The 14674-nt window shown below is 36.6% G+C and overlaps 1 protein-coding gene across 1 annotated transcript in view; it reads left to right on the top strand.

Annotated features, from left to right (window-relative positions):
- Positions 1 to 14674, top strand: part of MERTK (MER proto-oncogene, tyrosine kinase) — a 122313-nt gene that overhangs the window by 52037 nt on the left and 55602 nt on the right. The window contains exons 5-6 of the mRNA XM_044659507.1: positions 848 to 934; positions 10066 to 10181. Of these exons, the coding sequence (XP_044515442.1) occupies positions 848 to 934; positions 10066 to 10181 (203 nt within the window). The remainder of the gene's footprint in view (positions 1 to 847; positions 935 to 10065; positions 10182 to 14674) is intronic.

Raw genomic sequence — 14674 nt, 5'->3', positions numbered from 1 at the left:
CTTTCTTTCTCTCTCCCCTCCCTCCCTCTCTTTCTTTCTCTTTCTCTCTCTCTTTCTTCCTCTCTCTCTCTCTCTCTTCTTCTCTTCTTCCCTCCCTGTCCCCCCCCGCCCCTGTCTCTGTCTTAATAATGACTCTTTAGACAGAAGGGCAAGGGCTTGGCAAATGGGGTTAAGCGACCTGCCAGGGACACACAGCTAGGCCATGTCTGAGGCTAAATTTGAACCCAGGTCCTTTCAACTCTAGGTCTGGCACTCTATCCACTGCCCTCTTAGGATGATTCTTTATAATGAATGTAAGAGATTTTGAGTTTCTTCTTATTTAACATCATTTTATAGTCCCATTATTGACCACTAAGTGGCTTGAGAGATCATGCTGGCTGCAGCTGTTCTCAGCACCAGAGCCTGCAACTCCCACCCTTCTGTTCAGTGTTTAGAAACCAAAATGAAGCAGTTTTGTTATTCATTGTATCCGTTCAAAAGCACAGCGTCAGGAAAATACAAGTGGTCTGACTATACAAGACTTTCTTCCTATTTTTGGCAGAGGAAAGCTCTTTAGAATAGAACTTGACCCACAGTGCCCCTTTTCTTGAGGGCAATGTTTCATTGGAGACTAGTTTCTCTTCAAGCCAAAATTCATTCTAAACCAGCTTGTTTTTTAGAGTTTGAGAGAATGAGCCCCTCAAAACGGAAGTAGATAAAAGCTGGAGTTTTGGATTCTGGGTAATTAAGAAAAACTTGTTTCTTTGCTATTGTTGAGGGAGTTGGATTGATAGCTTCCAAGATCCTTTACAATTCTACATTGCTATTGCTCTGATGCATGTTCTCACTGACCTTCTTTCTTCCATAGGTCTTACTGAAACAGCAACATTTAGTTGTGAAGCTCACAATGATAAGGGACTGACTGTGTCCAAGGAAGGACAGATTAATATAAAAGGTAAGCAGAAGAAATACTATTATGTAAAGGGTTTCCTCGCTTTGCATATTGTTTTATGGGACATTTCCAAAAGAAAATCTAAGAGAATGTTCTCTCTGTTTAATCAGTCTCCCTTTATCCTTCCCCCAGGAGGACACCCTCCTCCCTGGCCACATAGGAAAAAAAAATAACCTTTAGTCTTAGAAGAGGTTCTTTGAGGACTTGGGAAACTTCAGTCTGCAGAAAGAGCTTTGTGTTGCTTTGCCAGGGCAAACCAAAGGCTTCAATAAGGGAGCAGCCAATGGTTAGCCCTGAGGTTGGGAGGGAAGGGGATGGAGAAAATGAGTCAATTACTCCCTTTTCAATCCTCTTCCCTATTTCCCCTCTCCACTTCCCACCCCCATCTTCCCTGGTCTGGGGTTGCGTGATAGCTAAGGATGACTAGAAGTGATCTGAGTGCAATAGCACTTGTCTCAGATTCCAGTCCACCTCTAGATTTGTAGGAAGATAGGGCATCTGTCCTAAGTTGCAATAATCCTAAACCTGAAAGGTAAAAAAAAGGTCTCAAATATCAATGATCACTTTTCCATGAATCTCTTTGCAAATCATCTGTTGCTCTCACAAAAGCACACTATTATCCATGTATCAATTGTAATATCTCATTAAGAGTTTTTCTCTTCTCTGGTCCTTTATATGATTAGGAAGAAGTTTTAAGAAATCAGTCCTATTCTATTTAATCTTGCCCTTGACAACTTGGTAATTTTGACTGAGTCAAAGCCAGGAGTCATTCAAAATCAGCTTTTAATTTATTTTAATTTTTTTATTTAGGGTTTGGGAGAATAAATTCCTCAAAATGGAAATAGATAGAAGCTGGAGTTTTGGATTCTTGGGCACTACAGTTGGAGGCAGAATATTATATAGAAGATAAAAAGCACAACATTTAGAAGAAACCCATATTCTAGTCACAACCACTAATGAACGATCTACCTAACCACACAAATACATGAATACAAATTTAATACTTCATGGGGAAGTACAAAATGGTCCAAAAGCTTGGAGGAGTTTTTTGGGCTAGAGGATGGAGTGAGTTATAATAAAATAATTAGTATTTGAACCAAGTCATTGAAACCCCCAGTATCCCATGATTCCTAGTTCTCTCATCCTATGATGCTATGATAATTCAACAAACACTTGTTGAGAGCTTATTCTTCTTAGTATGCTAGACTCTGGGGGAAATTCAGAGATAAATACCTCTTGGTCTTTGTCCTAATGCAGCTTGCAATCTAGGAGAGAGGGAGAAGATATTGACATTAACTAGGTGTTGGCTGGTAGGCTAAGTAGGGTTGCTTTAGTATAATATGAAGAGGAATCATGGGGGAAAGGGATTAAAAGAGGGTGGGCTACAACAAAGGATTCTTTCTGCATTTTTTTATGCAGGCATACTTTTAGTGCCTGAAAATTCCTCTCACTATAGCACAGAAAGGTTTTTTAAATGATAATTAGTTGCATATGTTATAGTTAAAGTTGAAAGTTTCTGTAAGACAGGAACCCATAGGAAATGCATTTTCAGACCTTATCTTTATTTTGGAAAATTTTATTTAATTAATTGATTTAGAATATTTTTCCATGGTTACATGATTCATGTTCTTCCCCTCCCCTCCTCCCTCTCAACCCCTCCCGTTGCCAATGAGTGATTCCACTGGGTTTTACATATGTCTTTGATCAAGACTTATTTCCATATTATTAATATTTGCATTAGGGTGATCGCTTAGAGTCTACACTCCCAGTTATGTTTCAGACCTTATCTAGGGCACACAAATATCCTAAAACAAATTTGGGGCAGTACAAAATGCTATAAAAGCTCAGAAGAGAAAAAGGTTATTTGGGGCTAGAGGATAAGGTAAGAATTATAAAGTGATATTTGGACCAAACTTTGAAGGTGACATAGGATTTCATTGGAAAATGAGGGAAGTAGGGATGTTCTAGATGTGGGAAAAATTAATGTATGAAAATGTTACCAAAATGAAGGTTATACTTGGAGGGAGAGCAGGAAGTCCTAGACTATAATTGGTATGAAGAGAAGTAGTATGAGAAAAGATTGGAAAGTAAATTAGTATTAGATTGAGGGCCTTGAACGCAGGCTAAAGAATTGAAAACCATTGAGAGTTTCAAACAGAGTAATGAGTTTTAGAGAGTTATAAATTAGGAATATTAGTCTGGAACCTGTGGTTAGGAAGAATTGGAGGGTGGTGGAACTGGAGGCAGGATTATCAGGCAAGAAGTTAGTGGTAGTGAGAATAGAGTGATGACAGAAATAGATGACAGTGAGAAAGCTGACTAAGTTTTTGAGTCGGAGTGACTGGGAGAATGGTGATGCCATTAATAGAGAAAAGGGAAGTTAGAAGGAGAAGGTTTTGGAGGAAAACGTTTGGTTTGGGACACTTTTGAGTTTAAGGTGCTGATGGTATATTGAGATAGACATGTGTAGGGAATAGTAGATAATCACTGAGACTATGGCAGTAGTGAGATAGCCAAGGGAGAGACAGAGAAAGGAGAAGAAAAGGCCATTCCTACATGGGGAATGTCTCCCTTTAGGATATAGGAGTGAAAAGTAGAGCCATCTGATCACGCATGTACTGTGTTTCAGAGCCTAAGCCTCGGGTGATCTGTTAACTTAAGCAAATTTCTCGATAGCATTGACAAGCTGGAGAGTTTTCGATATGTATTAATTATTTATTTTTATAATTATATACAAATATATAATAATATATAATTAATTATGTATATATATATATATATTTTTAAACTGTCCTTTTATCTAAATGAACCTTCTCTAGCATCATACTGTGGAGCTTCAGGGTGGTATGGAGGTGATTCTGGTCACTTGAGCAGACTGCAAGATCCAACTGGCAACTACCAAAGTGAAAAGGATTCTAGTACTGGGGTGAATTATATACCTGTCACTTGAGGACAAACTTAGTTAAGTTTGAAGATGCCCATCAAACAAAAGTTGGCCACTGAGCGATGATTTCTTTTAGTCACAAAGACTCACAAGACATTAAAATGTGGAGATTTTGGAGGTCTCCTTTGGTTCCTAGGAGAGAACTGAAACCAATGGAGCATCGGAGAATTTCATCCCTTAAAAGTGTCGGAATATTTTCACTAAAGTGAAAGCTTCCTGGAAAATAGAGATACATATAAAAGGCTAATACAGTCATAGAACTAAAACTGGAAGGGAAATTAGAGTACATCCAGTTTCCCTTTCTAGAGGATGAAACTGAGGACCCATAAAGTCAAGTGACTTTTGGGAAGAGCAGCCTAGGATCATAGATTGGGGTTTTCTTGGCAGAGATACTGGAGTGGTTTGCTTTTCCTTCTCCAGCTCGTTTTTATAGATGAGGAAACTGAGATAAACAGGGTTTAAGTGACTTGTTCAGTGTTGTGCAGTTAGTGTCTAAGGCCAGATTTGAACTTAGTAGTCTTATCTTCCTGACTTTAGGCCTGGCATTCTATCCACTGTGCCACCTAGAGGCCCTAGATAGTGTTTTAGAAATCTAGTTCAATTCCCTTGTTTTATAGATGACAAAATCAATAAATTAGCAGGCATTTATTTTAGCCCCCACTATATGCCAGGCACTATGTGTTAAGGGTGTTGGGAATAGACAAAAATAAAACAGTCCAAACCTCAAGGAGCTTACCTTCTCTCCATGTACATATATGTATTGGCTATTGTCTCATAAAGATTCTACCCTTTCATATGGAGATGTTTGGTGCTGAAAAGAACAGAAGATTGTACTTTTGTGTGAAGAAAAAGAATTAAGTCAACTGACAGAAGATGCAATGTATTGCCTCTTTCATACATAGGTCAACAGTTTGGTGCATAAAAAGAGTAAGAAAGAAAAACTGGTTAGATAAAAACTGCTTTAAACAACCTTTGTGTAAAGAAATATAAGTTTTGAGTAGGCCATGAGCAGTATGGGACAGAAATGAACTGTGGCATAAATATAAAACCTTAAATCATCTTAGAAAAAATGTGAAGCCAAGGTATCAAAGATGTAGCTCCCCTATCCCCCACAGTCCAAAGTGCAGTTCAAACCGGATTAAAATATAATTGAGAAATATTTAATAAAACAAACCAAAACCAATAAAACAGATAACATTGAATTATGATTTTCTAAGTTGATATATAACTCACAGGGGATCCATTTGGATTTTGAGTTTGATACTGCTGATGTGGAATTTGTTTCTTTTGAAGGTGAACAACTGAATGGTTTAAAGAGAATAGAGAAAAAAACTTTTATGGAAAATTGCTAAAATTTAAGAATAAAGAAATACAGTTTTCAGAGACATACACTATTATTGGACCTTAAGTTGGAGCTGCAGGATACTGTGATCCCTCAGCTCACTTGCATATCATGTTTTTAAGGGCTAAAGAGGGCAAAGCTCACAAAATGAAAAATCAAATGGCTAGATGATTAATTATAAACCATTGATTTCACAGGAGAGAATTGGTGCATTTTTGCCTCATAAGCAAAAAATGAGTCTATGAGTACCAAGCAGTTCTAATCTAAGTTACTGAAAGTTGTGTGGATGAAGATGGAAGAACTTGGTGATTAAAATTAAATACACAGCAAGAGGTTAAAAAAAATGCAGAGACAGCTATGTGGAGAAGGTAGTCAGCTGAAAGATGTCAGCAATAAACTTCAATTGCATGGAGAGATATTCCAGCTCATTAGGCAAATTTTCAGCATCAGCCCCATCTACATATAAGAGAAGGGAAGCCTCTTATGTGCATATTGTTTTGTTCTCTGCTACCTCCTCTTGTATGAGAAAGAAGTAGAGTGGGAGAGACAGCTTTTGTACCTCCTTTGCTGGTAATTCTGTTTGCTTTAAGCTGATAGGTGATAGCAGCATTCTGGTACATGAAGAACCAGCTGGTCTTTTCTGCTTTGCTCAGAGGTTCAACCTAGGAGCTTTACTGTGAGTTGTTTGTTACTAGCTGATTAGATGATTAAGAAACTTGGTGAGTACATAGTTGTCTGGATTTATCTACATTGCTGATAGAGCCAGAGCTTTGTTTTCTAGTTTAAAAGAAATTGCTATGTAAATTAAGAATGTAAAGATTTCTTGGCTCTCTTTTTTTTTTTTTTTTTTTTTTGGTTTGTTTTTTTTTAATTTTAAACCCTTAACTTCTGTGTATTGACTTATAGGTGGAAGATTGGTAAGGGTAGACAATGGGGGTCAAGTGACTTGCCTAGGGTCACACAGCTGGGAAGTGTCTGAGGCCGGATTTGAACCTAGGACCTCCTGTCTCTTGGCCTGGCTCTCAATCCACTGAGCTAACCAGCTGCCCCCTTCTTGGCTCTCTTTTAAGAGTTATAAATTGAAAAAAGCTTTTACATGCTTTGTTAGGTTTGAAAATATTTTGCCCAGCTGGAGAATAGTGAGGAACAGAAAGAGGGAGAACTTAGCAGAGAAGCAATTTCTTCTGGTTTAGATTTTCTTGAATATTTCAATGCCATTAAAGCTAGAAGTTCAAAGTTTTCATTTTCCTCAGAACATAGGTTCCTTATGTGATCCTCTTCTTGGTTTCTCTATGTATATGTTTATTTTCCTCCACATGTACTCCTTTCAAGGGAGAATGTGACTCAGGAGAATATATAGATGGTTATATTTATTATTATTGTATTTGCCTTATTTGAGTACTTGTTATGATTATTTTTTATTGTTTTAACCTTATTTTTAAGTAAATGGATAGGTTTAAGGTTTAATGTGCCATCATTGTGAGTGTTTGGGTTTGGGTAAATGAAGGCATGCTAGTAGAAGTCTGAGAATTGCAGCGGTGATTCTGGGGAATGTAGCCCCCCAAACTGGGTTATTTCTTAGAAACCTGAGAGAGTTGGAGTGTTGACTTGTGATTGTGGTTCTTCTCTGGGAATTCATTCATGCCAATGTGAGTATATTTTGGTGTGAACAAATAAGCCTTGAGAATGACATTTTTTTAGTTGTGTCTCATTCTTTATGACCCCATTTAGGGTTTTCTTGGCAAAGACACTAGAAAGATGCTTGCTATTTCCTTCTCCAGTTCATTTTATAGATGAGGAAACTGAGGCAAGTGAGTTAAGTGACTTGCCCAGGCTCACCCAGCTAGAGGCTAGATTTGAACTCAGGAATATGAGTCTTCCTAACTTCAGACCCAGCACTTAATCCACTTTCCCTCCTACCTACCCAGAGAATGAATAAATATCTAAATAACTGATGCGAGAGATGTAAGACTACTCTATGAGTAGCCATCTCACATATGCCCTAAATAAGCTGATGCAAAATAATTGCAAGTTAATTTTTTGGAGAGGCAGCTTTGGTAGCAAAGTGAGTCAGAGGAAGATTTATATAGAAGAGAACACTTGAGCTAAGCTTTGAAGGAAATTAGGAATTTTAAGAGATAGAAGTGAAGAAGGAATGCATTTCAGATATGCTAGACAATATATGCAAAGCCACAGAGGTGGAGATAAAGTATCATAATAATAATAGCTAGTATTTCTATAGTTCTTTTTAAGGTTTGCAAAATGCTTTAAACTTTATCCTCCATAACTGGGAGGTATTATTATCCCCATTTTACCAATGAGGAAATTGAGGCAGACAGTGGTTAAATGACTTGGTGAGGATTACACATCTATAAATAAATGTCTGAGGCCAGATTTGAACTCAGTTCTTCCTGACTCCAGGCTTGGTGCCTTGTCCATTGAATCAGCTAGCAAATATCAGGTATGAGACATGGTAAGAAGGTTAATTTGGCTGGATTTAAGAGTGGATGAAGGGGAATAATGTCTAATAAACCAAAAAGACATACTGCTACCAGAAAACATTCTGATTTTCTGGAATTTTGGAAAAATTATATATTTTATCCAAGATAAAGTACCTTGTAGTTTAATAGATTGTTATCTTTTAGTATTTCTTTAATTTTATTTAAAAGTAAATATTCATTATCCTTTAGGTTAATATAATTTATCTTTAGATGATACTTAAAAAGAAGCAGGAGTATTTTATCATCATACTATTAACTAAAGAGTCATGGTAAGAATACTCCAATACTTTTAGTTTCAACAAACCAGTGATCTAAGTTTCTAAAGGGCCCTTTCTAATGTTCATTTGCTGTAGAAGGTTCAAAATGAAAGTTGATGGCAGAAAAACTCTATGACTTCCTTCCTTCATTCCGTATCCCATTATTATAATTTCTGTGGGAAATTTTAGGAATTCCAAGAATCCCAGAGTCACAGTTACTCCATGGGGGGAGGAAAGAAAGAAATAAAGACGTAAAATTTAAGATATTCAAATGTTCTAGAATTTTTTTTTTAAAAGCTTGACGTAAGTAGCATTTATAAGGAAATCAGAGCTATTCTTTACTTGGTGCTGAGAGCTAACCCTACAGCTGTGAATTTAGATAAATTCTGTCCCTAATAAGATAATTCCAAAAAGATATTCCCATTAATAGCCTTTAAAATCTTTCCCTAGGTAGGTCCTTTATTCAAAGCCAAATTTACTATTGTATATGCAGTGCACTTTCAGATATGAAGGCCAATAACTATTCATGTACTCCAAACTGAATGATTTAGGACAGTTTTGCAAATTATCTATCAGTAACTTGATTAGGGTAAATTTTGCTTCATGTAGTGGTAGACAGAGTACTCATTTTTACCTATAGACCAAACTCTGCTTTTTGAATGCAGGGACTCATGGACCCATTGATTTTTGTGGGGTTGTTTATAAGGCTCTAAATAGAGCCCTTTGAGTAACATTTGCAATTTGAAGGCAGAAGAGGTGGGCTTGAGACCCAGCTTTGACACTGTATAATTATGAGCAAGTATTGCAACCTCTTTAAGTCTGTTACCTTACCTCGAAAATTTCTCACAGGTTTATGAGGAAAATACTTTGGATGCATTAAAAACACTATGTAAATGTGAATTTTTATTATGGACTTAGTCTAGAAATTAAAGTTAAAAAAAACCGCTTGGGTCTTCTTACTTGGCATTCTTGGAAGACTTAAGGACTATGATTATAGGAGAGCTGAAAAGGGATAAAATTTTTTCAAGGGAACCTTGGCTCTATTTAAGTGATAAGTAGGGAAGATTCGTAGATAGGATTTCAGTGGACCTACATTTGAATTTTGGTTATTTACTGCTTTTCCGACACAACCTTCTGGGTCTCAGATTCCTTGTCTGTGAAATGATATGATTGAATGAGATGAGTTCTAAATTATACCTATGACTAACACTCTCTGTTTCTGTCTCCGTCTCTGTCTCCCTTTCTCTCTGTCTCTCTCTCACACACATTCATTCAATTTTCCATTGATGCCATAAATTTTTATTCAGCTTTGGGGGGGGGATGTTCCAGATCTTAAAACTTTATTTATGATTGGAGAATATAAATGCATATATTCAGATAAGAAGATTGACAGTTACTCACATATGCATATTTATAGTGATATCCATGTGTTTAGACTTAGTTCTACACTAGCTAAAATTCTTATGCTGTTGAAGGAGTCTAGGATTCATTAGTCTGTCAGTTGATTTCAGGTCTATCTGAGAGCAAATTGCCAGTTTTCATATCAATCTTAAATTTTCAATAAGAATGCTTTCTGTGTCTTTTCCTCTTCCCCGAGACATTATTTCTCTGTAGCTAGAAAATTTTGTTAGATTTATGGCACTTCTTGGTCTATCAATGAGGCTGTTAGCTTTTGGAGATCAGGAGTCTTATTAGATCTATTTTTGCATACTCTGTGACTAATGGTGCCTTGCACATAGAAAATAGGTAATTAATGAAAATTTTAAACTAAACATGCCTTTCCCAAATCAAATTAGTATTTTCTCCCCATAAGAAGTACCAGAAGGGTTGATGGTAACTATACTACCACTTGACACATATTTTAAAAAGCACATTTTATTGATGTCTTTTGCCTTTTACCAGCCAGACTATACTCTTTCATAACACAGAAAAATGTACAAAAATATATTGTAGAGCTATTTTCATCTGACTGTCCTTTCAGTAGTTCTTCTACTAATCCCCTACCTCTCTGAAGCCTCAAATGCCTTTTAAGATCTAAGCTATTTAATTATTGTCATTGAGATATTTTCTGATTTTATCTTTTCCTTTAGCCATTCCCTCTGCACCAAGTGAAGTCAGCATCAAGAATAAGACTGCCCATACCGTCCTGATCTCTTGGGTGCCAGGCTTTGATGGTTATTCCCCTTTTATCAACTGCAATGTTCATGTAAGTATCAACAATGAGAAAGAAAACCACTGTGCTATCTTTGGAAGGCTAGCCTTTTTTTTCTCTCTTTTAGAAAGGCCATCTGCGATTTATTGCCATTCCTATAATAATAGTATCTTATATTTATACAACTCCTTCAGACTTGTCAATTATTTCATGTACCTGATCTCATTTGATTCCCATGACAACCCTGTGAAATAGGTACTATTATTAGTTCCATATTGCAGATGAGGAAATTAAGCCTCAGAAGTTAAATGACTAGGAGCATAAGTAAGAATTTGAGGTGGCATTTGTACTCAGGTCTGCCTAAAGGAAGATCTGGAACGCTATTCGTTATGTTATGCTGCCTTCTGAGAAAATATCTATCTTATCCCTTCATTCAATTCAGAGGTTCCCCCCATGGAGATTTCTTCTGCCTGAAGTTGAGAGGTTCTTATTTCCATAATGATTCCCAGAGAGATGAAAACCAATGGAAATGCCTTCTTTCAGTTTCTGGTCAAGATCAGCTGTGTAAACTGACTTAACTTACATGGTTTCCATTGAGTTCCATGAGTATTGACAGCCTGGTGTTGCATTCTCAATGCCAAATGGAATTTCTCTACACAATTTTTTCTGCTTTTTTCCCAATAGTTGCTTCAAGTAGTTTTTGCTTGGAAGGGTAACAAATTGGTAACATTTGTTCAGATAAACCAATTTCTAATCCAGTCAAAATCCAACAATCATTTATTCAGTACTTACTGTGTGCAAAACATTGTGACTAAGGGCTAGGAGTTCAAAGTCAAATCGAAAAACACCATTACCCTTAAGAAGTCTATATAATATTAGACCAGGTTACAACATGCATGTGTGTGTATCTATATATACATATAAAGATGTATATAGATATGTACATATATAATATTACTGGGGGACCTGTATAAATCTATATCTATATTTATGGAATCGTTTTTGGGGAGAACTTGAATATTAACAACTAAGAGGTTCTGGAAAGGATTCATATTAGAGGTGGTTTAAGACCTAAACCTTGAAGGAAGCTAACATTCTAAGAGGTAAAGAGGGAGTACATCCTAGATTTGGGGGAGAGTCCATGCACAGCTTTTCAGGTGGGAGTTGGAGTACAAAGTTTCAGGGAAAGCAAATGGGTCATTTTGGCTAGACCTGGAGTGATGAAATAAGCCTGGAAAGGAAGGCTGCAGCCACTTCACTTGGAATGATATATTTTCCTAACTCCAGGTGTATTTAATTTTTTAAACTACTACACACTATTAAACAGTAGGAATTTGTGCTAAATGAACTTCCAATAATTTCTTCCCAGTTTCACCTTATTTTTATACTGGACCTTTCTTTAGGGAGCTGAAAGCATTACTTATGTTTTTAAAAAATGATATCATCTTATATACTATACTTATGAAATGGGGAAAAGCTCATTTTCCCATATTATAAATGGATAGATTTCCTTTTTTTTTTGATCAGTCAATTATTTGGAACTCACCTACCTGCCTGATAATAAGAATCTAGGTCTCTTTTATAACAAGGATTGAGTATTTTTTAGAATTGAAGGACTAGGGTCCTGATTCCTATTATTCTAACTTGGATAAGGTTTATGGATAAATGAGTACAGAGATAAAAGGAAAGGATTCAACTGCACTAAAAGAATTAAAGTACTGTTGGAGAGGAAGCAATCTGCAAATTGGGTATTTGATGGATAACTGCATTATAGCACAGGGCTAGCCTTAGAATTAGGAAGATCTAGGTCTAAATTCTGCCTCTGACAATTGCTTGTGTGATCAAATTGCAAGTCATTGAATATCTCCGAATCTGAATTTTCTCATCTATAAAAATAGTATCTACCCCACATGAAAGTCAAATGATATTATTTATGTAAAGTACTTTTCAAATTATAAGGAGGCACATAAGCATCAGTTATGATTGTGTTTATTGTTATTCATGGGAGAATAGGGCTTAGTGGAAGAAGGTAGAGGATTTTTAACAATCTGAGGGCAAAAGCAAATGTCATCTATTGTGTGTAAGTTTCCTTAGACATCAAGATAGTGCCAACCACAACACTTAAAATCACCCTCAGCATGTAATGCATTATAGTGTTAAATAAGATCATACATAGCCTTGTGAGTCCTTGATACCATCCCCCTGCCCCCAAGTACCCTGTCCACCTCTTCTATACCCCTTCCTTTCTGCTTAAAGGTTAATCTGAGTCGGCTTTTGGACCTATCATTCTCATGTTATATACTAATAGTGCATTCTTATTCTTATAGAAACCATGTGTGGTTTTGAGGGGTTTGACCAATTCACTACACTTTTAGATTCTGACTTGTTAACAAATGAATTCTCTGGATGAGATTCAAATAATAACACTAGCAAGACACACCCTTGTATTTCCCTTTGCCCTGCATTTGATCCCTTTTCTCATCTATGTGAAAATATCCGAAAGATATGGTGGTGTTTGGGGCATGTCTTTTTTTACTTATTCCACATAGCTCTTGAAATTTTCTGTTTTCTCTTTGCTTGGGATGCTACCAAGAGGAGATTTATAGAATTCTTGCAATTCTGTATTATGTTCTTAAGAACCTCTCCCTTTGCCCAAAAATGTGTGTCTGAAAAAGCAGCACAGGAAATGGGGTGGGAGGTGGAGGGACAAAGAAGTTTCCTTTGATTTAATTTTTTATGTTAGGTCAACTAGGAAGTAGGTAGAGCCCCAAAACAAAATGTAATTCTTTTTAATGTGCCAGGAATCCCCTTGGGACTGAATGCACATGATTTCTTGTGCCTCCTTCCAATGCCTTGTTAGTATGAACCAATGAAGTTTTTGGCAGCTACGTATAATCTGATGTGAGTATGAGTCACTGGGTGAAACCCAAAGCTCATAAACACTACCAGCCGTGAGAGGTGACTTTTTCCTCTCCTGAAAGGCTCAGCTCTGGTTGTTTTCCTCTTATTAATACAGAGAAAATTTGGAATTCCAAAAATGTTTATTCACAGTAGCTTGGCCTGGATTTAAGAAAAATCTGATATTCTGAAGTAAGAGTAGTAATATTTTATACCCTTTACACAAAAGTTACAATGCTATGACTAAGAAGAATAAGTTATGTGACTTTAAAATCTTCCTGAATTGTTATGGCATACTGTTACCAAGTAGAAACTGGGACAATTAGACATACTGCAGAGTAGTCTGCATCTGAGAGCACCTCAGTAGCAAATTTAAATGTGATCTACAAGGAAATATTTTATTCAAGAAAAAGTCATAACTAGGGCATGGTGATTGGGGCTTTGTCCCAGGACACAAAATTTAGAGGGCACTGACATCAATTGTCATCTTTCAAAAGCTTTGAAATAATAGAACACAGCTCCTTGTTGGCAAAAATAGTTAAATAAAATAGGAAGCCACCAGATGGCACACTAGAATGAGTATTGTCCTCTCATCCTGCTCCCTTTCATGTGGTCGCCTCTGTTATTGCACCTTGCCCTGTCTCCTTACAACAGGGTGGTGGGTCTCTTTACTCTCATATATGGTCCTACTTTGTGCTGTCTATTCCAGGTATACTAGTTATACTTCTGGTGTAGAGGGTCACTCCAGGAAGGTACTGAGAAGTAGAAGAATTGTGGTGTTAAAAAAAGAATACTATCATTATCTCATTATATCCTCTTAACCACCCTGGAAGGTAGATGCTATTATTATTCTCTTTTTACAGATGAGGAAACTGAAGCAGCAGGTAAGTGACTTATTCAGGATCACACAGCTAGCATCTTAGGCTAGATTTGAATCTAGGTCTTCCTGACCCTATGCTTAATGCTCTATCTGTTTTGCCATCTAGCTGCCCATTTGTGATCATTATTTGCTGCCTATGTGACATCAGCAAAACACTTCTTTCTCTGGGTCTGAGTTGTCTTATCTTTAAGATGAGGGGATTGAACTAGATGATATCTAAGGTTCCTTTTATCTATTCTAAATGTTCTTTCATGTCTGCAAGACATTTTTGGTATCTTTCAGGCCCCCCAGTACCATTTTCTTTTAACTACAGAAATATTAAGAAAAAAAACATAATGAATTTAACATAGCCCTGTTAGTTTGGGAAGTAATAAGTAAATAATATTGCTTCCTCCATTAGAGAAGGAATAATTCAATTTAATAATTAGGTTAGCATTTATTAAGCTCTGATTATGTGGTAGGTACTGTTCTAGGTGCTGAGGATTCAGAGACAAAAGCAAGACAATCTCTGTTCTTAAAGAATTTAAGAGTTTATGTGAGGTGGGTATGGGAAACAGATTTCAACATAAACGCAGGTAAGTAAATACAAGAGAATAATCAAAATAAATGCAGAGTATTTGGAGGAGGTGATAACAATTGAGAGAATCAGAAAAGACCTCTGGTTGAAGATGGTCCTTGATTTGAGCTAGGAGGTTCCAGCTAGGATATGAATAGGAGGAAGGAGAACATTCTAGGCATGGGGGTTAGACACAAAGATGGAAATAGATGT

This window comes from Gracilinanus agilis, chromosome 2 (assembly GCF_016433145.1).
Source record: "Gracilinanus agilis isolate LMUSP501 chromosome 2, AgileGrace, whole genome shotgun sequence".
Lineage (NCBI taxonomy): Eukaryota > Metazoa > Chordata > Mammalia > Didelphimorphia > Didelphidae > Gracilinanus > Gracilinanus agilis.
Note: the sequence above shows the minus strand (reverse complement) of the source record. Positions and strands in the feature narration are given on the sequence as shown.